Consider the following 25764-nt stretch of genomic DNA (forward strand, 5'->3'; position numbering starts at 1 on the left):
CCCCTCTCTCCCTTCCCCTACCCTTGCCATATGTTCATCCGATTTCTTTCTTAAATTCCACATATGAGTGAGATCGTATGGTATTGGCCTTTACGGCAGTTTCTCATCCATTCTTCAGTTGATGGACACTTGGGCTCTTTCCACAGTTTGGCTATTGTCGATAGCGCTGCTGTGAACGTTGGGTGCATGGACTTCTTCGTATCTGTATTTTTATGTCCTTTGGGTAAATACCCAGTGATGCAATTGCTGGGTTATAGGGTCGTTCTGAGGACCCTCCATACTGTTCTCCAGAGTGGCTGCCCCAGTTTGTATCCCCACCACCAGTGTAGGAGGTTCCCCTCTCTCCTCATCCTCGCCAACACCTGTTGTTTCTTGTGTTGTTGAGTTCAGTCATCCTGACAGGTGTGAGGTGGTATCTCATTGTGGTTTTGATTTGCATTTCCCTGATGATGAGTGATGTGGAGCATCTTCTCGTGTGTCTGTCGGCATCTGGATGTCTTCTTTGGAAAAATGTCTATTCATGTCTTCCACCCTTTTCTTAAATGGGTTGTTTGGTTTTTGGGGTGGTGAGTTTGATAAGTTCTTTATAGATTCTGGATACTAACCTTTTATCTGATATGTCATTTGCAAATATGATCTTCCATTCCGTAGTTTGCTTTTTAGTTTTGTTGATTGTTTCCTTCGCTGTGCAGAAACTTTTTATCTTGATGAAGTCCCAATAGTTCATTTTGCCTTAGTTCCCCTTGCCTCCGGAAGCATGTCTAATAAGAAGTTACTGTGGCTGAGGTCAAAGAGGTTGCTGCCTGTGTTCTCCTCTAGGATTTCGATGGTTTCTAGTCTCACATTTAGGTCTTTCATCCATTTTGAGAATATTTTTGTGTGTGGTGTAACAAAGTGGTCCGGTTTCATTATTTTGCCTGTTGTCCAGTTTTCACACGATTTGCTGAAGAGACTTTTTTTTTTTTTTCTATCAGATAGTCTTTCCTGTTTTGTCAAAGATTAGTTGACCATAGAGTTGAGGATCCATTTCTGGGTTCTCTAGTCTGTTCCATTGGTTTATGTGTCTGTTTTTGTGCCAGTACCATACTGTCTTGGTGATTACAGTTTAGTAATACAGCTTGAAATCTGGAATCATGATACCTCTAGTTTTGTTTTTATTTTTCAAGATTGCTTTGTCTATTCAGGGTCTTTTGTGGTTCCATACAAAGTCTAGGATTGTTTGGTCTAGCTCTGGGAAGAATGCTGTGTTATTTTGATAGGGGTTGCATTAAATGTGTAAATTTCTTTGGGTAGTACAGACATTTTAAATTTTAAAAACTTTATTTACTTATTTATTTTTTTAAAAATTTCATTTATTAAAAAAAAAAAAATTTCATTTATTTATTTGAGAGCGTGAGAGAGAGATGAGAGGGGAGAAGGTCAGAAGAAGCAGACTCACTGCAGAGCTGGGAGCCTGATGCGGGACTCGATCCCGGGATTCCGGGGTCACAACCTGAGCTGAAGGCAGTGGCGCAACCAACTGAGCCACCCAGGGGCCCAAAAAAACTTTTTTAAAGAAAGATTTTATTTATTTATTTGAGAGAGAGAGAGAGAGAGAGAGAGCACCGAGTGTGGGGATAGGAGCAGAGGGAGAGGGACGAGCAGACTCCACACTGAGCATGGAGCCTGACATGGGGCTCGACCCCAGGATCCTGAGATCATGACCTGAGCTGAAATCAAGAGTCAGATGCTCAATCAACTGAGCCACCCAGGTGCCCAGGTTAGTATAGACGTTTAAATGATACTTGTTCTTCCAATCCATGAGCCTGGAATGCTTTTCCAATTCTTTGTGTCCTCTTCAATTTCTTTCATCAGTGTTCTATAGCTTTCAGAGTATAGAACTGTCTTTTCAATACACAAACTCTTTGTTATGGGATGATGATTATTTAATATTGTTAAACGAGAAAGTAAGCACCATGAGGGCAAGTCTTTGCTTTGTTCTGTTTAGTTCATAGGTGGCTCCTTGTTTCCTAAAATAGTTGCAGACACATTAGTAGGTTTTTGTTAAATAATGTCTATGGAATGAATGAATGAGGAAGATCTAGAACCTTGGTATTCTGAATTTCAGAGGATTGCTTTGTAAGGAATGGACACTCCTGTCAGTCAGAAATACATCTGAATGCATGTATATAGTAGCTGACCCAAATAGTGGTTATTTTTCTCACAATACAAGAAATTTGGAAGGGGTGGGAGTCCAGGTCTACAGAACAGTCTGTTCTATCTTTGATACACCAGGAGCCTTACCTCTACGCATGAGGCTTTCATGCTCATGTATGTGACAGTCACAGGACAGCCGTTCCATCTCAGCCCTGTCACCAGGGCCAACAAGAGAGAGGAAGAACTGGGAAGGGCAGCATCTTGGGGAAAAAAAAGTTCCTCGAAATCTCTAGCAGCTGTCTACGTGGACGTTTTTATCCAGAACTGCATCATCTGGTCAACCCTGAATGTGAAGGAACTCAGGATGGTGAGCAGATTGGCTGGTGTCAGTGCCACCTGGGGTGAAACTGACATTCTGTTAGAAAAGAAGAAAGGGATGATGGGTCAGAAAAGGACAGAACTACCCAAGTCCTATGGGGAATTCAAAACGAATACACTTACCCAAGAGCAAAGAAAGGCAAAATAAAATAAAAATAGAAAATAACTTTAAAAACTCAAATCCGCCCCCCCCTTTTAACTTTCTCCCCCCTGTTATTAGGACTTTCCTAGCAACCAGGGGTGAAGTTGTCCCCAGAGCCAGTAGGAAATACTCTAATGGAAATACTTTAAGCATGTTTCAAAATAAGTTCAACTGTTTATTTTCGTCTTAGTGGCCTGATATTCCATCTGTACACTAGTGAGCATATAGGATGGACACTTTTAAGATTCTTCTCTCTCAAATAGGAAACTTGGACTCCTGGAATGTTTCTTCTCATGCTGCTGTTACTACAGGGGATTCATAGGTGCTATCGTTCCTTCTGGTGAGTCTTGTACTTCTCCATGGAGAAGCTTTCATTATTTCCAGACTCTTATTGAACCATTATGAGACCGTTGAGACAGGATGAGAAATAAAAATGTCTACTTTGTGCACTGGGCTGTTATTCCTGGATCTTTACAATTGAGGTGGAGAAAGAAAACATCTCCGGAAAAATAATTTAAGAGGCATGGCTGGTCGGTTGTCTCACGTTTGATCCCAGGAGCCCTGTAGCTCATGCAAAAATATGAAAAGGGCCACATAAGTAAATTTCGGTGACACTTTTAATTTACAAATCTGCTGAACAAAATCCCCTTTCTCACCAAGCATGCCCATCCAGTATCGTCTGTTTGTGCCATGAGTTCCGGCACAGAGTTCTTTCTCTGAGTGGTCATGCTGGGTTGGAATTAGTGTGTTCCCCATTCATAAAAAAAAAAAATTAATTGGCTGTACTCTTTGATTGCATTGACGTGGAGTCACGGAGTCAACAGCACCATCATTCTCCAGGGCAAGACACCATTTCTGCAAGTAGATTTGTTAGGTTGATTGGAGGGCTCGAACCCTTCCTTCCAAAGAACCAGACTCTTGCCCACTATTGCTAATTGGCTGGTCACTGGTTTGTTTGTTTGTCTGTCTGTTTGTTCTAGCGTGTCTTATGCAATATCATATGTTACTATCTCAGTGAACTTCTTGTGGGGATGGTAACTTGTTCTACACCCAAATAAAATACTCTATTCTCTGGGTTTTTCTTTCTTTCTTTTTTAAAAATATTTTAAAAATTTATTTGACAGAGAGAGAGAGAGGTCACAAGTAGGCAGAGAGGCAGGCAGAGAGGGAGGAGGAAGAAGACTCCCTGCTGAGCGGAGAGCCCGATATGGGGCTCGATCCCAGGACCCTGGGATCATGACCTGAGCCAACCAGGTGCCCCTATTCTCTGGTTTTCTTATTCAATTTACTACCATGTCATTGTTGTACATTACCACGTAACAGCCCAGGAAGAAGAAAGAACAAGCTATTATACGACTCTTGGCAAAGCCAACACCAGTGTACGGAAATCATTATGTTTCAGAAAGTTTTAACTTTCTTGTGCCAAATTTCTTATTATTAATCCAAAGCTTCTGTTCTTCCCCGATCCCTTCATCTTGTAGACTAGACGAGCCAGAGGGAGAACAGTGGACCAGGAGCTGGAGAAGGGACAGAAGTCAGGCTTCCGGTGCCTGCACTTACATCAGTGAATCATCAAACTAATGGGGAGTTCTAATTCAGTGCTTTGCTCCCCGTAAGCCCTGTAATTGCGGTGTCTCTGAACCCAAAGGAAACACGTAGCACTCTGCATGCCCAGGCGCATAGCCTTTAAATCTTCATAACTCTGTAATTACTACAGCGCTTTCCTTCAAATCTGGCTCAATTTCACTTCCTTAATGAGCACTACAATCTTGATAAAGTTTGCAGTTTGCTGCCTCTGCTGTTCACAAGGACTCTGTCCCAGACTGATAATGTGGATTGTAGATTGCACTCCCTCAAGTTCCTCTCAAAAAGAGCTGATTTATTTCAGGACCACCACAGTCAAAAGCACTTCCTCTGGGTCAAGGCCAGCGCCGGGTGTTTTCGTCACAGAAGGGTGCTTGGAAAGCAAGTTCTGCACAGTTCAAAAAAAAGGGAGGTGTGTGGGGAGCTTATGAACCATGTGCTCGAGAGATTGGGCTGCATTTTACTCAACTGAAGACTTTCCTTGATAGTAAATATATTAAAAATCGACTTCCTCTTTATAAACTGAGCCCTGCCAAAGAGTGAAAATGACAGATTAGCTTAAAAAAACCCCCTAATTTCTACATTCTTTCTCCTACTAACTGGTTTCCAGGATTTTTGACAGACTTGTTGGAAGTGCCAGTTCATGATTCTAATCAAAAGCCCATCTTCTTGGGGTGCCTGGGTGGCTCAGTGGGTTAAAGCCTCTGCCTTCTGGATCGAGCTTCACATCCCCACATCGGGCTCTCTGCTCAGCGGGGAGTCTGCTTCCCTTCCTCCCCCTCTCTCTCTGCCTGCCTCTCTGCCTACCTGTGATCTCTGTCTGTCAAATAAATAAATAAAATCTTTAAAAAAAGGAAAAGCCCATCTTCTCTTGCAGCTAGCGGGAGGGTCTCTCCATTTTCGCCACTGTTTTGCTTTCAACCATGTCCTGATGCCTGGGCTTCACTTTAGTCTTTCTGTTTCTAAGCTGGAAGAACCAGCCCAGAAGCCTGCATTGTGTTTAGAATCCGTGAATTCCCCCGCCCAAACTTCAACTGCGTTAATCGCTCTGGGATTGGGAACTGCACTTACTTCTTCTCTCTTGTAGCTTGCTGGCCATGTATTACCTTGTCTTGTTTACCTGTCTGTTTGCCCTACTAGACCCCACCCTCTGATAGCAGTGTTTCTGTCTTCTTTCGTTTTATATCCCTGGCAGCCAACAGAGGCCTGAGCACCCAATAGATGTTTGCACTTAGTAAATAAAGCTTCCAGTAAATGTTTGTTGCATAACCAGAGGAACGAATCAGTGAATGAAACTTTCCTGTTTGCTATCACCATCTGCTTTAACTCTGTCCGTTATTTTGATGTATTTGCAGTTCTGACTAGATCCAGATTTGGCATGTTTAAAATTATATTCAGTTGTAAAATGTGAGGCTAGGAGTTCTGAAGATAAGAAAGAAATCAAAATTTCTGCCATTGGAAACAATGTGAGCAATCAACAGTTCTTTGCAGGGAAGATAAAAAAGCTGGTTAGAATAGTCTTTGGATTTACAGTCTTGGGCATTTTGGAAAAAATCACTAAATAGCATTATTTTTTTTTTTTCTGCCCATGTTTCCCTTCCAGTAAAATGCAGAGAGAAGCCCTTGTCCTTCATACTTGATAGGCTAAATGAGGATTTTTGAGGAAGAAAAGCACAAACTGAAACAAAGGAAAGCCTTCGGGAGTGGTATATAGTCTTTATCCCCGCTGAAAACTACACACGTGGTAGTTGTCAGTATCGCTTATGTGTATGATGGCTTCATATTTTGATATATTAACGAATCCTTCCCCCCCCCCCCCCACGATCTTTCCTGGGAACATAGGTACACAAAGCCAAATTTAAGGTTCTTGAACCAGAAGAGCTTGGACTTCTGAGTTTCCAAAACGAAGCCTTGGAGTCTTTAGACCCAATGTTTATGCTGTGAGTCTTCGCTCTGGGAGAACGCATGCTCCCTCCAACAAGATGGCTTCCTCCCATGAAGCAGCAAAGCCAAAGGAGAGAGGGAGTCGGTGAATGTCAGAGCTCAGCAGCTAATACCAAACTTGGGAGAAAGTCCTGGGGAGAGCGTGAAGTGTGGCCTCCTGGTGTGGGAAAGGGAGGGGCCGATAGCATCCCCTGCAGTCCTTCTGTTGACTGTGCGCATGCCTTCTTCTCGTGTGTTCCGTGGCTGTCTCATCTTTAGCTTTGATCTCGCCCTCAAGTTGTTTTCCTGTGCTGTAACTTTATCGTGGGTGCAGTTCAAGTATAGGATAGCCACGAGCTCCAGAAAGGTTTCTGCTTGAATGTGAACCATATGACTCTCCAAGAGTTTCCCAAGAATGGCGACCTCGCCCTCCTCCTCCTCCAGCCACTGCTGCCCACTCTCAGATCCGCTCTCCCCGCTCCGGCAAGGACAATGCACCTCCGTTCCGAGACATTTCAACATGACATGCTATGGACATACCATATTCATTTACTCCAACGTTGTTGTTTTTACTTATCTAAACTTAATATATTTTTCCATCTGTACAGTGGTTTGGGTAACCTGGGTTGGGATGGAATGCTCATAATTTTCCCCAATAAAATTAATGGAAATACTTTTTATTTAACAGCTTTCTACTTAGCGGCAGGGTTTTTAGGAGTGAATTAGAGTGATTGGGGGCGGAATAGGTGCAACTGGGTGGGGGAAGGGAGACTCCAGTCCCTGTAATTACGTGATTGTGCTAACAAGCCCATGTATCTCCTGGAATTTCTTAGACAAAAGAAATATTTTTCAAGCAGAAGTAATGGCGGTGCAGCATCAGGGCTGGGATATTTGAAACAGAGCAGACATTTTTGGTGAAGAATGTTTCAGGAATCTATTTTGTTGCTTGGGAGGCTCTAGAGGAACTCAACTGTTGGCACTGGTTCCCACTGGGCCACAGCCAGCAGGAGCGTGACTCTGGGGCGTGGTGACATAGATGGGGTGTTTCATTCATTTTACAATGGTCTTGGGTTTATACTGACCGAACATTAGTGTCTATGGGGGAAAGTATGCTGGCCTTTGAGCTGCATGAATTAGACTGCTGGGGATCAGGCCATGGGTTGGTTTGTTTTTCTTAAATGCTGCCTTTCCTTTCCATTTAGCTCCAAGTTCATGCTAGTAAAGGGGCACATGCGGGAGCGGTATGTGATCAGGAGAGATGAGCAGGCATGTAAGTAGGTAGAGCAGTCGGCCGTAAACACCAGCCTTGATTTCAGCAGGTTTTTGTGGGAAACACCAGAGTAAAATAGTGCGATCAGGGATTTGAGTAGGGAAGGTACAGCTCCTGGATGTGCGGAAAACTCATCAGCATTAAGAATATTCATACATCTCGGGGGACCTGGGTGGCTCAGTGGGTTAAAGCCTCTGCCTTCGGCTCAGGTCATGATCCCAGGGTCCTGGGATCGAGCCGGCATTGGTGGGGGCGGTCTCTGCTCAGCAGGGAGTCTGCTTCCCCCACACCATCTCTACCTGCCTCTGCCTACTTGTGATCTTTCTCTCTGTCAAATAAGTAAATAAAATCTTAAAACAAAAACAAACAAAAAAGGATATTCATACATCTCATCATGATTACATGTGGTTGCTACACTTTTATTGATTTCAGTATTTCAGTTCTATACATTAGGAACTAAGCTGAAGAATGTGTGTGTGTGTGCACGTGGGGAAGGTGGGTCACATAGGAGGGGCTTAAAATGGAAAGAGGTACAGTGAGGCTGGGGGGCTACCTTGAAGCTGTCCTTGCATAGCTAACACATAGTTTTGATTTAGGTGGTGTTCCAGATGTAGAGCGATCACCTTTCTGAAGGTGCCTTTATCCATACTTTACAGTGGACTAAGAACGAAGGGGATCAAACGCGCAAATCAAAGCTTTTAATTTTGAACCAAATGGCTTTATTAGCACGCAACTAGGAGTCCAGGAGATTACAGAGAGAATTTTCTTTTTTGGATAGTTGAAGTGTGCTTTGTTTGGATCATTTTGAAATCTTGACTTCAGTCTATGCTGACCACTTCGGGGCAGACACCAACGTCCCTAGCCTGTTCTTGAACTTAATTACCCCCTGGTAGCCTCCTCCTCATGGACCTGGAGGAAGACGAAGACTCTTCCTCTCCTGCCAGACTCCTTTGCCCTCTCCTTCAATTAAGCCTGGCAGTGTGCTGCAGGGGCCCTGAGGCCCAAGATGGAGCTCACCAATGATCCCAAGTTCCTCGTCTAGTGACAGCCCAAGCTGCTCATGGTCCCTGTCAGTGCTCAGCAGGGACCACTACCCCATCCTCCTGAGTTCTATTAATAGGACAGTGCTGGGTGAGGGCCAGTGAGAGGTAGGGCAGACTTGCCACAAGGCTTGCTAACTGGATGCATTTAAAACTCCTCATTGTTCTTTATGCCTCAGTATGTTTAGGGAGGAGTGTGTGGCTTGGCCACCTAGCAGAGCTCATGTTCAGAATTTTGAACATATTAAAAGTCAAGCTGAGTTTGAAAACAACAAGCTCTAAGCTTTTGAGACTTGTGAGATAAAAAACAACTCCGGAAAGACCCTTTCTCAAAACATTTTCTTCTTTCATTTATTGTTTGGAAACAAAACCAAATGTAAAGTTGTAAGAAATGTATGACGACTCCAAAAATGCCCTTTACCTAGACTCATTATTTTGCCCATTTTGCCATATTCTTTTTCTCTGTCTTTGGACATACACATGACTATTATCATCATTGTTCTTGTTGATGTTACCGGATCCTTTATGTATACCTTGTGGACATCATGACCCTTGACCTTCAAATTCCCACCCTGGATCTTTTATGAACAAGGACATTCCCTTGCCAGAATGTTATTAATTTTTTTTTTTTTTGGTAGACTAAGAGAAGGAAGGGTCTGTTGAAGCCTTTATAACCAAAGTGTGGGCCAGTCCAAAGTGCTGAGTGTGGGGGCTCTGTGCAGGCTTCCACTAAAGGCAGGGAGAGAAGAGAGGAGGCACCACCGCAGGGCTGGAGAACTTTATTGTTGCCATAAAACATATTTTTTCCATGTTCTCTTTAGACACATGAAATGAAGGCTGCATTCCCAAGATCTGGCTTGCGGCTTTAAAATAAAAAAATATTTTTACAGTATTCTTTTTGGAGGGATGAAAGCATGTGTTTTATTAACATTTCCCAAACTCTTTTTTTAGGTTTTAGGCTGACAGCATCCAGCCTGTGGACTGCAGCAATCGAAATACGTGCATTTTTAGAAATTATACCTTTCAGTTAACTTAAGGGGAAAACTTTCTTCTGTGAATCCTCTCTGATAGAGAACTCGAAAATCCCCGTGTATGATTAGCCCAGTAGGGTAACACGCAGGTGATCCGGCTTATCTCACCTAAGGTGCCAATGAATTTTGCAAGCAGTTTTCCCGGGCTTTCGCTCATTGGTGGTTTGGGCCTCATTCATGACACTCTTTAGCCACCTGGCCCAACGCAGGAGGCCAAGAGTTGCCTGGGAAGAGGCATCAACAGCACCCCGGCTACTCCGGGAAGCGCGCAAGCCTCATCACCTCCCACCCCAGCTGTCTCACCAGCAACCAGGGCCCCGGGCTCTCAGAGGGGCAGCCCCGTTTTTCTTGCTAAGAACCCAAAGGACTTGCTCAGAGCTGGAATTCGGCGAGGCAACTTGCTTCAACACGCCAAATCTGCCACACCCCCAATACCCCACCCTCCTGCCTCTGCGCTTGCTACCCACACCCCCAACCCCAATTTGAGGACTCCCCGCCCCCACTACGCTGAGAGTCTCAATCCTAACCCCTTGGACGCGAGTGCCTTTGCGTCGGAGCGCGCCGGGCGCGGCGAGGCCGCCAGTGACTCCCAGCGGCCGCACAGGGCGCTGCGCCCCCCTCGCCCCGGCCTCCCTCCGCCCAGCGTCCGCCCCGCCGCCCCCGCGCCGCCTCCTGCGCTGGGCTGGAGGCGGATTCCTCTCTCCGGGTTTTCAAAGCGCCTTTCCGAAACCTCCTCCCCGCCCAGAGAGGGAGTGAGATCCCGGGCGCAGTCGCTCCCCGGAGCGGCCGAGGGGCGCGCGGGGAGAGGCCTGCGCCGGGGTACTTTCAAACTGAGGCGCGCGCACACACTCACACCGAGACACACATACACACACACCCAGACACACGCGCACGTACACACACACACATATACACGCCCATTTATACAGGCGGCGGCGGCGGCAGCGGCCGGGGCGGCGGCGGCGAGGCAGGAATGATGGAGCTGAGCCAGCCGACCCGGGTTGGAAGCAAGTGAGGAGAGCCCAGGCGCACCCCGGGATTTCTGTGCCCCGCTCTTGTCATCCTACCCAGGGAACGGTGCGCCCGGAGGTGGACCAGGTGGACTGATTTGCGAGAGGGGCGGGGAAGAAGAGGAGACCAGGTGAGCGAAGGAGCCCCCGCGTCTCCGGACCGCCCGGTGGAGCCTTTGCCCGACTCCTGCTCCCTCTCCGCCCAGGTGGGCGCGCCCGGTTCCCCGCTCGCAAGGGGCGCTTTGAGGAGACCAGAAAGTCGCGGCCCGGCTTCGCGGGATGCCTTTCGCTAAGAGGATCGTGGAGCCGCAGTGGCTGTGCCGGCAGCGGCGCCCGGCGCCCGGCCCGGCGGAGGACGCTAACGGAGGCAGCGCGGAACCGCCGCCGCCCCTGCAGCCGCCCGGCCGACGGGACGAGGCCGTGGCGCCGGGGCCGGAGGATCCTGCCCGCGCGCCCCCCGCGCCTCCCGGGCCGCCGCCGCCGCCGCTGCCCGCGCCGACCGACCAGGCGCAACCGCCGCACGGAGAGGCGCCGGCGGCGGGCGAGGAGAGCGCGGCGGGGGTCGCCGAGGCGGCGGCCGCGGCCGGAGAGGCGTCCTCGGCGGCGGCCGCGGCCGTGCTGCTCATGCTGGACTTGTGCGCGGTCAGCAACGCCGCGCTGGCCCGCGTCCTCCGGCAGCTCTCGGACGTGGCCCGGCACGCGTGCAGCCTCTTCCAGGAGCTCGAGAGCGACATCCAGCTGACCCACCGCCGCGTCTGGGCGCTGCAGGGCAAGCTCGGCGGCGTGCAGCGCGTCCTCGGCACGCTGGACCCCAAGCAGGAGGCAGTGCGTGAGTACCCGCGCCGTCCGCCCGCCCGGCGCTCCGGCGCCGCGCCCTCGCGCCCTCCCCGGTCGCCGCAATCCCACCCCGCGGCGCCGCGCCCGCTGCAGCCTGCGCCTCACTCTCGCCCCCCCCCCCCGCACCCCCACGCCGCCCTCCCCTCCCCTGGGACCCACCCCAGTCCTCCCGGAGCTGGGAGTTCCCGCTGGGCTGGCGGCGGGGATGCGGCCGCGGCGGGGGGGGGGGCGGGGAGGGGTAGAAAGTTAAAGGGGCGGCCTGGGAACTCGTAGGCAGCCGCGGGCTGAGAAGGAGAGTGTTGGGGATGCGGGAGACAGACGGGTCTGTCATTCATTCCCGGGACTCGCCTTCCCCGGGGGTGGGGGTGGGGGATTGGTGCAACTCCCGTGGTTTCCAGCAGCCCAGCCCCGAGCCCCGTAGTGCCCTCCATGCGTGCTGGGGGCGGGGGGGCTCGAGGAGTAGAGCGCGTCCTTTTAGGGCTATTGGAACGTCGTAGCGGTTTGGTCACTCTCGCTGTTACCTCAGGGTCTGCGCCGAGCCCCGAACTTGCGCCTTGCGCTTGCGTAGCGCGGCGCCGCTCGCGGAGCAAGTGAACTCGGAAGCCTCTGCTCTAACCTTGTGGCCCGGCGGCGCCGCGGGGATGGGCGTGGAGGCAGGAGTGTCCCAGGCCCCGGGCATCTTTCCTGCGCTCGCCAGCACCCGAGCCCTACTAAATGGCTCTCCGAGCCGTCCGCCTTCTGAGGATCGGGGAGGCGTGTCCCCGTCCCCCCTCCCCCGCCGCGTGCTGTCGCCCCAATCTCCCCGCGTGTGGAAGACCCTTGGGCATCTTTGCTGCCCTTTAACTTCACTCTGGCGACACCCTAGGGCTCCCAGTCAATGTCGTTCTGTGTCATCTGCCCTCCCAGGGGCGCTCAGCAGGGTCCCTTGGCGCACGCTCGGTCGAATCAGGCGGCGGCCGCATCCTTTAGGAACGAACCGACGGTGGGCGGGGGCGCTAGGCCGGCGCGCCGGTCCTTTGGCGCCTAGTCCGGCTGCGACGCTCGCGGCGAAGGTGATGTCAGCGGCTCTGACTTACATAAGAAGCTTCCTCGGTTGCTGCGGCAGCTGCGCCGGAGCGCGGTGGCCGCGGAGCGCGCGAGGCGGGGGCGCTGTCGCGGCATCCTTCCTCGGGGATTTCCGGGCACCTCTGCCCTGCATCCCAGCCCCAGCCTCCTCCCCGACGCCCCCACTCGCGCACCCCCCCGCCCAACAAAGACCCCTTTGCACCGCGCCCCGGGAATCCGCTGCTTTTCTGCAATAACGATAATAATAAGCGTAATGAGTAAATGATGTGCGCGATCGGTTTTCGCAGCTATAAAAGACCCAGAGTTGGGTTAATGACTGGTTGTTTAAAAGGGCAATTCCGGGATGAGTTCTGGAAAGAATTAGGACTGCCGTAGGCCAAGTCGTATTTTACTTTTGGGACTTGAAATGAGCGCTTTAATCCTGCCTCCTTTAAAAAAAAAAAAAAAGAAAAAAGAAACCCAAACGACACGGCGGGGACAAGCCCTTCACTTTCTACAGCGCTGATATCTGGGGAGTGCGGTTGGGGTGAGTGGTAATTTCACTTCAGAAGAACTGGAGGGAAGTTTTGCGGACTGTTGAGTGGTGCATGCATTTCTGTGCGTGTGTGCGGGGGGCACATCACTCCTTAAATTAGATCTCACGCAAGTGAACCCCCCTGCTGGAAGGGAATGTGCTCCTTTCTCCCCTCTTGCTTTAGAGAGAGCAACGGGCCCTCACGTATCTGGCATTTAACACAGTCCTTTAAGGCCCTTTTACAGACTAATGACTGAGGAAGAAAAGCAAGGATTTTTGATGGCTATATACTCTTTATACGCATTTATACATGAATAGATAAATAAAGATGGGGCTAATTAATACCCAGGGATGAACTTAAAATCTCTTATTTTTGATTTTTTTAAACTATTATTTCCACACTTTGTGTCCAGACCTTTCTCTTCTCTTGTCCATATAAATTTTGGATGGCACCCAAAATACCCCAAAACTAGAAGTCATCCATAATTATTTTTTCCAATGATACCTTATACCCAATCCGATTAATAAATCCTGTCAATTCAGAGTCCTACCACTTTTCACAGTCCTATAGATAACTCCCTAGTCCTGATGACCATCACCAGTCACATCGTCTAACTGGTCTACAAGCCTCCAGCCTTGCCTCCAGAGTGATTTCACTGAAGTGTATGTCCGATCATGTCACCCCTGCAAAAGCCACCCTAGCCTGGCTCTAGGCAGAGGACGGCAGCTGTGCGTGTATGAAGCGGCGTGCAGACTACGAAGGGACGAGATGGCCGGTGTGGGAAGGCTATCCAGGGAGTATAGAGGCACCCAAACACCTTCAAATGAGGAGAAAAAGGAGTGTGAGTCACGTCTAGGTTTTCTCTCCCTTTGAAACTCCCTTAGGCTTTGGCCAGTGCTAAAGGGAGATGTATAATGTAGTAGATGCCACTGGTAGTCCACCCATAGCCCCTCTGAATTGACAGGATTTATTAATCGGATTGGGTATAAGGTATCATTGGAAAAAAAAATAATTATGGATGGCTTCTAGTTTTTTTTTTTTTTTTTGTCTTAAGATGGTACTATTTCCAGAAATGGGTAAGGCTGGTGAAGAGTGGATATTTTATTGGGTGTGTGCGCGCACATGCACGTGACATCAGTAGTTTTGTATTTTTGCCATATCAACTAGAGATGCCTTATGTGTCTTAGTTAGATGTGTGAGTTCTGAGCTCAAGAGAGAGACCCAGACTGGGGACATGAGTGTGAGACATAGGGGTAGGGATGACTGAGGGCTGCTGAGCTGGTGGTGGGGAGTGCTCTCACACAATTACAGTAATTTTTCTCAGTGCGTGCATAGGGAGGTCCCCAGCTGAGATGGTGTTGGTAATGTGAGGAGAGTAGGCTGGGTGTTAATGTTGTCTCAGGGAGGGAACCTGGATGCAGTAAGGAAGTGCAGCGGGATTACCTGGCTGTGTTGAGAGCCCTCTGAGATTTATGGTCATAAACTTGAAGTACGTCCAGCTTTTCAGTCACTAAAACCTGAGACTTTGGAATTACTTCACGAGCCTCGACCCCAAGCCATTCATCCTTAGACATTTTAATGTCGTTGGCTTTTTGGTTGCTGTTGCTTGTATTTGTCACCGAGTTTTAAAGGAGGTTTTGTAATGAACTTTAACATTCCTACAGAAAAGTGCAGAGACCATAAATGTACAACTCTTGTAACTATTATCCAGCCTGAGAAAGAAAGCACTACTTTTCCCTGAAACCTCTTCCACAGGCCTTTTACTGGTCACTGTCCTGCCACCAAAGGAAACCACTATTCTGACTTCTACCCCCCTCAATGAGATTGTCTTGGTTTTGAACTTTATGTAAGTGGAGTCACATCCTATCTACTTGTCGGGTTAACTGCTAGATACAAGATTACATAACATTCTTCCAATTTGTTGCACGGACGGCAGATTGCTCATTCTCATTGCTGAAGAGAATTGTGCATCGTGTACGTACTCCACAATTCATTGATCCGTTCTCCTGATGGTGGACATTTGGGTTGTTTCCAGTTTAGGACTGTTGCATTTTTTCACATGTGTTTTGATGAGCTAATGTTGCCACAGCTGTTTGGTATATATTTAAGTGTAGAATTGCTGGTACACAGGGGATGGGTATTGGCTTTAGTAGTTACCACCTGCCAGTTTTCTAAACTGGTTGTACCAGTTTATACTCTGCAAAGTATAGGGAAGTTCCAGTTGCTCCACATCCTCACCAACACTGATACTGTCTTTTTAACGAAAGCTACCCTGGTGGGTAGGTAATAAAGTTCTCGTTGTAGTTTTAATTTGCATTTTTCTGATAGCTTGTGAGATTGAACACTTTTTCAGATATATTTTTGGCTCTTTGGATATGTTGTTTTGTTAACTGCCTGTTCATGGCCTTTGCTCATTTTTTGGTAAGTTTTTTTTGTACCTTTTAAAATTGAAGGTGTTCTTTATATACTGTGGATAAGCTTCATGTGTGAGCTCTAGATACTGCAAATACCTTCCCTAACTCCGTGGCTTGCCTTTTTACTCTCTTAGTGTTATCTTTTTTTTTTTTTTTTTTAAGATTTTATTTATTCATTTGACAGAGATCACAAGTAGGCAGAGAGGCAGGCAGAGAGAGAGCAGGAAGCAGGTTCCCCACTGAGCAGAGAGCCCGATGTGGGGGATATGGGGCTCGATCCCAGGATCCCAAGATCGTGACCTGAGCTGACAGCAGAGGCTCTATCCCACTGAGCCACCCAGACACCCCTCTTAGTGTTATCTTTTGGTGAGCAAACATTCTTATTTTTACATAAGTTAGGTTTACATAGTTAGGTTTATCAATCTTTTCCTTTATGGTTAGTGTTTTTGTGTTCTGTTTTGTTTGCTCGTAAATGAATTCCTCACTGACCCCAAGTTCATAAGGATATTCTTCCATGTTCTAGACATTTTTTTTTTGTTTTGCCTTTGTCGTTTACATCCACAAGTCATATGGCATTGATATTTGCAAATGATGTGAGGTAGGAGGTCAAGATTAGTTTTCTCCTTATTGATGTGCAATTAGTCCATTGCCACTTACCGAAAAGACCTTTTCTCCATTGCACTGCAGTGAAACATTTATCCTATATTGAGTGGATTGATTTTATTTTTGAGCTGATATTTATTGAGTTCTATATGTCGGGCTTTCTGCTAAGGCATTTATATGAATTACCTTATTTAATTTTCACAATAACTCTGTGAGAGAGGTACTGTTATTTTCCCACTTTACTAAGGATTAGCAACTTGCCCTAGGCAGCAATAGCTAGAAAGTACTGGAGCCTAGAATTAGGACCCAGGTCTGAGTTCACAAGCTGTGTTTCAAGTACTAGACTTTTCTCCCATGTACCACTACACAAATCCAGGGGAATTACTATATTAAAGTCAAGGCCCTTCTCAATATGCTTCTGTCTCTGTGCCAAGCTCCATCTCCTGCTCTTCTCCCCGTGTCCCTCTCTGCCGTCTCCATCTATTACCCTAATCCAGCCATACTGAACTACGGGGTGTTCCCCAGCTTGCCAGGTTTTCTCATTCTTCATGCCTTTGTGTATACTACTCTTTCCTTCTGGAACATTTCACTGATTAATTCCTACTCATTCTTTGATACTCACCAGCATATTATCTTCTCCATGAAGTGGAATCTGATTGCTTGCTTACCACCCCTCCACCTACAAGTTTTCTAGAACTGTGTGCTAACTTTTATCATAGCTTTTCTCATTCTGAACAGCAGACCGTGTTGGTGCTCTGTCTGTATTCCTTCGGCCACCCCCCCCCCCCCCCGCCATGCTGAAGGCTACTAACTATAAACTCCTAACTCTGCCTAGGGCTTTTTCCCCTTGGCCAGTGGACCATGGTTGGTCTTGAACAGGGGGAAAGCCAGAAGTGACAGTGAGTTAAATGTCCCTGCAGCAGTAGCTGACCGATGATGGATGGAGCACTCGTGGACGAATGCCCCAGTTCCGTTGCATGTTGCACACCATCTCTCAGGGCTCCCCAGTAGAACTGAGCTCTAGTGGCCCCGAAGTGCTGACTTATGTGATAATGAACTATATATGTTCTCTGTCTTCCATTCTCCATCTCACTTTCTCATATCTCTGTGGGTGGTTCTTGGGGTTGCCTTCCACAGAAACTTAGACTTGCACTCATTGGATCTGGGGGCACCCAGACCAAAACAATCTGTTTAATTTTTGAACTATGAAGGCAAAGACCTAGGGCCAGGAGTATAGTAGAGGTGATATTTCTCACTCTTTTTCCTTGAACTATGTATCCCTAGATTATTAATATTCGCCACATGCCCAGCCCCTCCCAGATGCTCTCCGGTGGGTCTGGAGATAACTTCTTACCCTTTAGAGGATATCCTCAGTGCTTCAGGGGTGAGAAGAGACATGGAAGGAACTCAAGTCTACTATGATGAAGATGCATCCGCTTAGTTCTTCAGTGTTCCATTGGGCGCCCTTTGAGAGTACTGTTCACGGTCCTGTGAATGGAGTCAGTGACGGTCCCAGGAGATCCCAGCTCCCTATTTGGGAAGCATAATTTCAGCCAGAGCAGTCACAGAAACTGGTAAACCCAGAAAGATACTAGGAAAGAACACGTTGGGTAATTCCATCATTTTGGGCTCATTCTGCTTTTGGGGGATGATCCTTTCCCTCTTCCATTCTGTTCATTCTACCACTTGCAAAACCATTTGTAGTCTGGTTAATGCGTTTTTTTTTGATGTTTGAGTAACTGTGGTTAGATTTCTTTTCCTCCTGTCTCTGCTCAGTGAGCTTCTCTGATGCATTAGGAGATCCTAACAGCTCCATTGAAAGCTGCTTTTAAATCCATCACAGAACAACTGAGAAGAAAGCAATCTTTCAAAGGTTAATAATTCATGGTTGTAATTTCCTCATAACTCGTAACAGCAACACATTTCCTTCTAGACTTTTCTTGTACTGGATTGGGCTTTTAAATCAAAACTACTGAACTACTTTACCTAGGAAATCCTTGAGATTCTTTGGGGCTGATAATGCTAAGACGGTAACAAAAAAGATTTCTTTCTTCCTGTTTGTGGAGGCCTTTCCCACATAATGCCATCAGGAAAGTGTAAATTCCACATAAGCTTTCAGAAATGTCTGGAGTCTCAGATCTTCTGGTCTACCTTTAATGGGCATTACCTTTAAATTGCAATGACATATGAAATCTCTCCTATTGTCCAAGAGTCTTAAGGAGTCATTGACTTCATATAATACTTTGAAATTTTAGAGACAAAGATGATTTTAAACGTAGTTGGAATTTTATTTTGACAGCTCAGTTTTATTTTTTTTCTTTTGTGACTTTTTACTATTAAAACTCGTGTAACATGAGATTTTTGTAGGACACTCTATTAAAAAATCATGGGAAGAGTATGCCTGGACAAAACCATCAATCACAAAGATTCCTGAAATTTCTTTTTGTATCAAGAATCCCTCAAAAATCTTATCCTAATAATAAGTAAAATAAAAAATGAGATAAGAGTGGTTTTCCAATATAAGGCTCTCATTCTAAGGTCTGAATTTGTGGAAAAAAGGTTTTGGAGAGCCCTTCTACCAGACCACAAGGCCACAAAGGGCAGAGAGCCCGTGTGGCTCAACTTTGTTGAATGAGTGAGACAGGCGTGGTCAATTTTTGTTTCTGACATTAATGTCCATCACTCAATTCACTGATGAAAATGAGAAGGTTTGTGGGTCTGGAAACAGGAATCTGAGGACCTGGACATCCATACGCTGAGAGATTACTTAATTATAAGTACCTAAGTCCTTGAATGTGAAACTAACCACGAATAAAATGAATTTCCCAAGAGTAGGAGAATCTTGGATCCCAGAGTGGGGAAAGACCTAAGTATCTATCAAATCCAACCTCCTGCCCAGAGTTGCAGAGCACAAATGGACTCATTCCTTGTTCATATGGATGCCCTCTTAGGACGAAGGTGGCCCAGGCCCCTGCTGTTTTAACCGTTGCACGACATTGTCGCTGCATTGTTGTATTGCTTTTATGGCCCGCGACTTTGCTTTACAGCAGCAGTTCTTTTACACGAGGTTTCCCCTATTCTATTGTGCACTTGGGATTTTGAACTTAAATTTCACAAGACTCCCCCATTGTCTCTGTTGAATTGGATCTTGCTTGCTTTGCTCTTTCATTTCCAATCAGTGGTGATGGTTTAAAGTCTTGATTCACTGTGTCAGCTGTTGCCCACAGCATTTTGCTCTCTGCAGACATCATAAACATGATTCTAGCCCATCATCCACATCTCTGATAAAATGATTGTTCAGAGGGACTCAAGGCCGGGGTCCATTGGCAGGCAGTACTGGCATTGTCCCTCCAAGCTGATTTCTGTTCAACAGCATTCCTCGGGTACCATTGTTGCAGCAGCCACAAATGTACCCCCCACCTTCCCATTAAAACCACATTTCTCCACCTTGCCCACAAGATCTATCATCATGAGCAATTGTCAAATGGTTTGCTGAAATCAAGATACCATATGTCTGTAGCATCCCTTTGATCTCGCAGTCTAATAACCCTATTCAAAAGGGAAATGAGGTTAGTCTGGCGCAAACTGGACTCGCCTGCAGCCATCAGAGGAGCCATTTAAGTTTTCTTGTATAGAGTGGATGAAGAGTTTATTTGGGGGAATCTGCTTCGGTGTTTTGGCCATAGAGTGACTGCAGCCTTGGACTGCAAGGGGACTCTCTGGGTCCTAGCGTCCATTGCTCGGACTCCAAAGTGCCTGGTTTTGTAAAAGGCAGAGAGTCAGAGAGCTTATCTCTTTCTTTTATGATAGCTCGTGTCCTTATCATCTGTTCCTTAAGGAAAGGTTTGGGATTCATGACCTTTAGCATTTGCTTAGGCTCAATTTGAGTGAGGTTGGCAAGTGTCCGGTTTATCTAATTGTGGAGAAGCAAGCGAGAATGTGGCTAGGAGCCTGGGCTCTGAAGTCAGACCAGCAGGCTTCAAATCCCAGCTCCACCCCCTTACGGCTGTATGACTTTGGGCAGTTTTCTGAGTATTTCTTTTTGATTGTCTGTTATGGGATGGAGATAAACGTGGTACCTATCGCATCCAGTTGTTGACGGGATGGAAGGAGCCAGGGTGCACGGGCGCTGGGAGCGGTGCCTGACACATGGTGAGCCCCTGCTAATCATTGGCTCTTATTTTATCACTGCTATAATTGGATCACGCAGAGTGGGAGGCATGTGTTAATTTTGTCCAACTAGGTGAAACCTGTGCCTAAATCTGTAACCTGGCTGGTCTGGGGGCAAGGAGACCTCTGGGCAAGCAGCCCTGTGTCCCCGTGCACCGTCAGAGGACTCCCAGGATCTCCGAGCTCTTCATGCGCTTTTTGTTATGCAGAAAAGTGTAGAAATAAAAACCATTTGACCAGCGATCTTATCATTTAGGTTCATGCATTTCTTCTCTGCCAGGCACTGCTGTAGGCACTTGAGCTGCATCAGTGAGCAAAAAGTTACCAACAGCTTTCAGAGGAGGGAGACAAAACCTAAAGAACAAACCTAAAGAAACAAACATACCTTTCAGCAGATTTACAAAGCATCTTAGGAGGTGTGTTCTGGGCAAACAGAAACTAGAGCAGGGTGAGGGCCAGCCAGGGGACTGGCCCCGGGGTTGCTGTTGGCCATGGTGTGGTCGGGCGGGCCTCAGTAAGGACACAGTGTTTGAGTGCAGATTGGCAAGAGGTGACGGAGTTAATGACATGGGCAGTTGGAGGAAGAGGGCTCTAGTGGAGGGAGAAGGCGCTTGGCCTGGTGGAGGGGTGGTGGGCGGGCCGGTGTGGTCCATGTAGAGTGAGTAAGGAGAAGAGGAGGTGGCGAGGAGGCTGGGGAGGCGGCTCAGGGAGGGTCTAGTTGGCCGTGGTGAGGATCTTGCTTTCCACTCAGAGTGAAGTGGGGACTCACTGGAATGTTTTCAACCTAGGAGTAGCATGATGGACTTAGAGTTGAAAAGGATCACGTTGGCTCTTGTGATATGAAGAGGCTGTGCGGGACGGCAGGCGCGCGGGGAGGCAGGAGTAGAAGCAGGCGGAGCAAGTGGGATGCTGTTGGCAGTGTTTCTGATGAGAGGTGGTGGTGGTGGTTTGGCAGAAGGAATGAGACGTGGTTGGATCCGCTTTAGAGCTGTTGACATTTTTTTGTTTCATGTTTTAGGGCTCGGCGATGCAACCCATACAGAGGGGCATAAAATGGAAAATTGAAAGCTCTCCTCCCCTCTTACCCTGCCAGACTGGCTTCAAAAGAAACCATGTTAGAACGTGTTGTGCTCCTTCTAGGAGGAACACAAGCAAATTCTCACATACATCTAATGCCTTTTGTAAAGCCACTTCTGAATGTCCAGGAAGTCGGCACTTCTAGAGTTTTGTTGATAAATCTTATTTTGCTACCTTGGAAAAATTTAAAAGATGTTCTGATATTCTTAAAAAAAAATCAAGGTTGAATTTCCATATGATGAAATGTACAGCTCTCAAATGTGTGGTTCGGTGAGCTTCACCTGTGTAACCCACACCCCTATTAAGATACAGACCGTTTCCTCGCTCCAAATAGAGAATACCGGTTGGAGTTAGGAGAGCACTGTTTGAGCTCTGGTGCCCTGACACTAGCCCCTACAGGGCCTGTTCTTTGACTGTGGGCACAGAAGAGAAATATTTCCATGGGGGCTTTGGGGTTCTTCAGTAGGAGCAGACTGAGAACTAATGACTCCATGTATCAGATTTTTTCTTTTTTTAAAGATTTATTTATTTATTTAGAGAGCACCTGCACACACGAGAGAGCACGAGTGCGGCAGGGAGGGCAGAGGGAGAGACAGAGAATCTTCAAGCAGCCTGTCCGCTGAGTGCAGAGCCCGATGTGAGGCTCGATCCCATGACCCCAGGGTCATGACCTGAGCCGAACCAAGAGTTGGATGCTTAACTGGCTGAGCCACCCAGGCGCCCCAAGGTTTTCAAGACAAATTGCGATGGTGGAGTTCTCTCGGTCTCATGGCACTGGCTGTTTATGACATCGTGGTGCTGAGCTTTAGGGAGGAACTGGGACACGGATAAGAATCTGGCTTCAGAGGCCCCAGGATTAACGTAGAAGTTGGAGTTTTTCTAAGATAAAGCTAAAATAACATTTTAGAGGATGTGAACAAAAAGAATGTGTTCATCTCTGACAAATTTTGAAGTAGCAGGGAATACTGATTGTACGTGTGTTTCCAGCTAATGCTGATGCGTGAAGCCTAGACGGAGGATGAAGAAAGTTCTTTAAGATCTGATTTCTGATTATTCCAAGTGCATTTAGGTTTGTGAAATAGGAAGCCCTATTCTGGAGTTCAGCTACTCTTGGTTTTTAATGCCAGACATCTGAGGGACGGAGGAGCTAGTAGCTCTGAGGAGGGATGACAGCCAGTGAGACATAATGTTCATTAGAATTTAATATCAATATTTATGTTTCTCTCCAGCGTGCATCTGGACTCTGTTCCTCAAGCCTGTATTTATATTTTAATAATGTAAGTAAAGCTGTATTTTCCTTTTTAATTTCGCATCAGAGTTCTGCCTCAGCCGACCCCTCCTCACCCCTACAGTGCTTCAACTGCAAGATGGCGCATGTCTGTTGAGAGTTCGAGTCTAGAGAAGAACTTTGGGGCGGGGGGGGGGGGAAGTGCAGTATGAATACCGCAGAAATTCTTTCCCATGAGAAGTCCTGGGGCTCTCTGCTTCCCAAACTGGAGCAATGGATGGATGCTTCAGAGTTTGGGGGAAGGTGGGCAGACCGAGAAGAGACCCTGAGAGGTTTCCTTGGAGTTTCACTTGGCTTAAATGCCTCCTGTGTGAGACAAGAGACGTTGGAACTCTGCTCAGGTATCAGATGTCACGAGTGCTCATCTGGCAAAGTTTTAGCCTTTGCTAATTAAAACTAATCAAATTGCGTGAAGAAAAATACATCGCATAAGGTTGCCACTTGTGTAGCTTTAGATGAACTCTTTGCCCTACACCCTGAGACCAGTGAACCTCAGGCTGGGGCTAGGGTGGGAAGAGATGCTGAGAAATTGGATTCGCTTACAGTCACTTGAGTAAAGACAGCGAGCAGCTCTTCAATGTATTCGTTTGTCAGTGTAAATTTGAAGCCCTTTCAGGTTTTCTTGATTTGTCAGCAGAGACTTTTTAATGGCTATTGAGTGAGAAGGAAAGGTAAGAAACAAAACAAAACATAAAAAAAAAAAAAAAGACAACCCACAGTCTCTCCTTGACTTCTTACCTTGTACTTCGTTTTCTTTCCAAGTTGCTCTGTATGCTTTTCTGTGGCCTTCAGCTTGGTTGGATCAAGCCCTCCACTTAGGAAGCTTAGGTTCAAGGTTTGCTCCCTGAAGGACTGGAATTTTTGTCATGGTCCCTGGCCCTGTTCTCATCCTGGTCACTTCTCTGGTAGAAGTGGATGTTGCCTTTTGATTCTCCCAGTTCCACTGCTTGCCAGCTGTGCGATCTTAGACAAATTCTTTCTGTGCCTTAGTTTCCTTGTCTGTGAAATATGGGACATATTTCATGAAATATGGGAATATTGGGAATAAAATCTGTGAAGTAAGGGAAATCTGTGAAATGAGATACTCTTAGTTCTCACCGCGTAGAGTCATTGTAAAGGTGCAGTGAGTCCGTCCATGGAGACGCGTCACACATACACAGAATAAAGTGTGTGTGTGCTGTGGGTGCTATTATTTTTGTTACTGTTTTATCATGATGGTTAGGAGCTTGGGAAAAGGAAATAGGTATAAAAATGGATAAAATCTAGTCCCCACGGCTCCTCAACCAGTGTAAATATTCTGGGCAGCTGGATGTGTGGTAAAAGTGAGGACAGAAGAATGCCACCCTGTTTTCTGGCTTGGCTGGCCTAACTCATGTTGGAACACTGCAGGAACAATTTAGCATCTGGCAGCCATTAGGACCTCATTCTTCAGGGGCGGGGAAAGTCCTGGCTTAGGATGTGTGCCATTGTGGAAGTGGTGCCGAGTGTAGACACCCATGCCCTTACTTTCTGGAACTGTCTGTATCTTCTCCCGTAATGACATGTCCACAGATTTGTCCTCTGCTTATTATAGTCAGACAATGGAACGGCTAGCAGAAGAGAGTAGATGATAGATCTGGGCCGACCATGGCAGAGAATGGCCAAGCTGTTCACCAACTCTTCTCTTTTCTTCCTGGACACATCACTGGACTACATTTCCCAGCCTCTCTTGCAGTTAGGTTGAACCCCATGACTGAGTTTCTGTCCAATGGCTGTGGGAGGGATAACTGCCTTGCCCTAGGATGGAAATATGAAAGCTCCTACATAAGCTTCTGCGGCTTCTTTCTTCTTCACTCTGCTGGCTGCATGCAGAGGGTTTAGCAGAAGACTCCGAGCCCCTTAGGGATGATGGTAGGGCCACCAGATGGGAGGAGCCCAGGTCCCTGGATCACCACATGAAAGGCTGTCTGCCAACACCCGACTGGATTGCACATGAGGGAGAAGTACACTTTCATCATTCTGTTTAGGAGCTGTTAGGACAGTTAGCGTCAGCAGACCCTAACACAGACCCTAAAAAGGACTGATATTCCTGAAAATGCACTGATGATGAAAGCACTCCCAAATATAAAGAACATATAAAGGACACTCCCAAGTGTTCTTTAACTGAGTAAAAGAGGCACTGAACTGTAGGATCTTTTCTGAGAGACAGAGAGTTGCTCTGGGTGACCAGAGCAGTGTGGCACCCTTCTTCAAGTAAGGAAATGGAAATAAAAACTTGTTGACAGAGTTCCAATTTCTGGAGAAATGTTGCTACCCGGAACCGAAAGAATTCTCCCCCTCCACTCCCGTGTATAAATGATATCCATATATTTGTAAAACTTCAAAGATCTCATTAGAACACAAATACGGAAATGCGCACAAATCCTAAGTGTACAACTCCGTGAATTCTTACAAATTGAGCACACCTCTGTAGTCAGCACTCGGAATAAGAAAAAGCATTTGCAGCTTTCTAGCAATGTTCCTGTACAGTCATACCTTCCCAAGGGTAACTGTTATCCTGACTTCGAACGGCATAGATTGTTTTGGCTTATGTTGGAATCATACACCATGTGCTTTTTTTTAATATCTGGATTTTTTTTTTTTGCTCAAAATTATATTTATGTGACCCATTCATATTGCATATAGCTATGGTTTGTTTTCATTGCTGTATAGTATTCCTTTCTATAAATATAGCATGCTTTGTCTATTCTTTTTTTTTTTTAAGATTTTATTTATTTATTTGAGAGAGAATGAGAGTGAGTGAGTGGAGAAAGGTCAGCGGGAGAAGCAGACTCCCCGCCGAGCAGGGAGCCGGATGTGGGACTCAATCTCGGGACTCCAGGATCATGATCTGAGTTGAAGGCAGTCGCTTAACCAACTGAGCCACCCAGGCGCCCTGCTTTGTCTATTCTACTTATCAGTGGGCATGTGAATAGTTTTCAGTTTTAGCTCTTTTGAGTGATGTTGCTACGAACGTCCCAGTTCCTGTCTTTTGCTCAACATACCTACACATTTCTGTTTGGTAAAGACTCCCTGCCTTATAATTTTATAAAACTTTCTCCCTCAACAAGAAACTTGGAGGCCATGACAGTGACTGTTCTTACCACTTGTCCTTTGGCTTCTAGACTAAGCCAAAGTTTTGCTCTATTTTTCTCTAAAGATTATCACTGATGCTCAGTGGCAAAGTTTTGATGCCTAAAATGGATGAAATGTGATCTACTTAAAAGGACCCTTCTTCCCCCTCTTTTTAAATTAAAGCGTAG

General features: G+C 46.8%; 1 protein-coding gene and 1 long non-coding RNA gene across 2 annotated transcripts in view; both read left to right on the forward strand.

The window, feature by feature from the left end:
• Positions 1–1402: 1402 nt before the first annotated feature.
• LOC131822001 (uncharacterized) lies at positions 1403–6843 on the forward strand. Its single transcript, XR_009350049.1, has 2 exons — positions 1403–2996; positions 6083–6843. It is a non-coding gene; the product is annotated as an uncharacterized LOC131822001 (long non-coding RNA).
• Positions 6844–10229: 3386 nt separating this feature from the next.
• The window catches only part of NHS (NHS actin remodeling regulator), a 335827-nt gene continuing 320292 nt past the window's right edge, over positions 10230–25764 (forward strand). Inside the window, exon 1 of the mRNA XM_059158464.1 lies at positions 10230–11343. Coding sequence (XP_059014447.1) covers positions 10794–11343 — 550 coding nt within the window. The 5' untranslated portion in view covers positions 10230–10793. The remainder of the gene's footprint in view (positions 11344–25764) is intronic.

This window comes from Mustela lutreola, chromosome X (genome assembly GCF_030435805.1).
Source record: "Mustela lutreola isolate mMusLut2 chromosome X, mMusLut2.pri, whole genome shotgun sequence".
NCBI classification, from domain to species: domain Eukaryota; kingdom Metazoa; phylum Chordata; class Mammalia; order Carnivora; family Mustelidae; genus Mustela; species Mustela lutreola.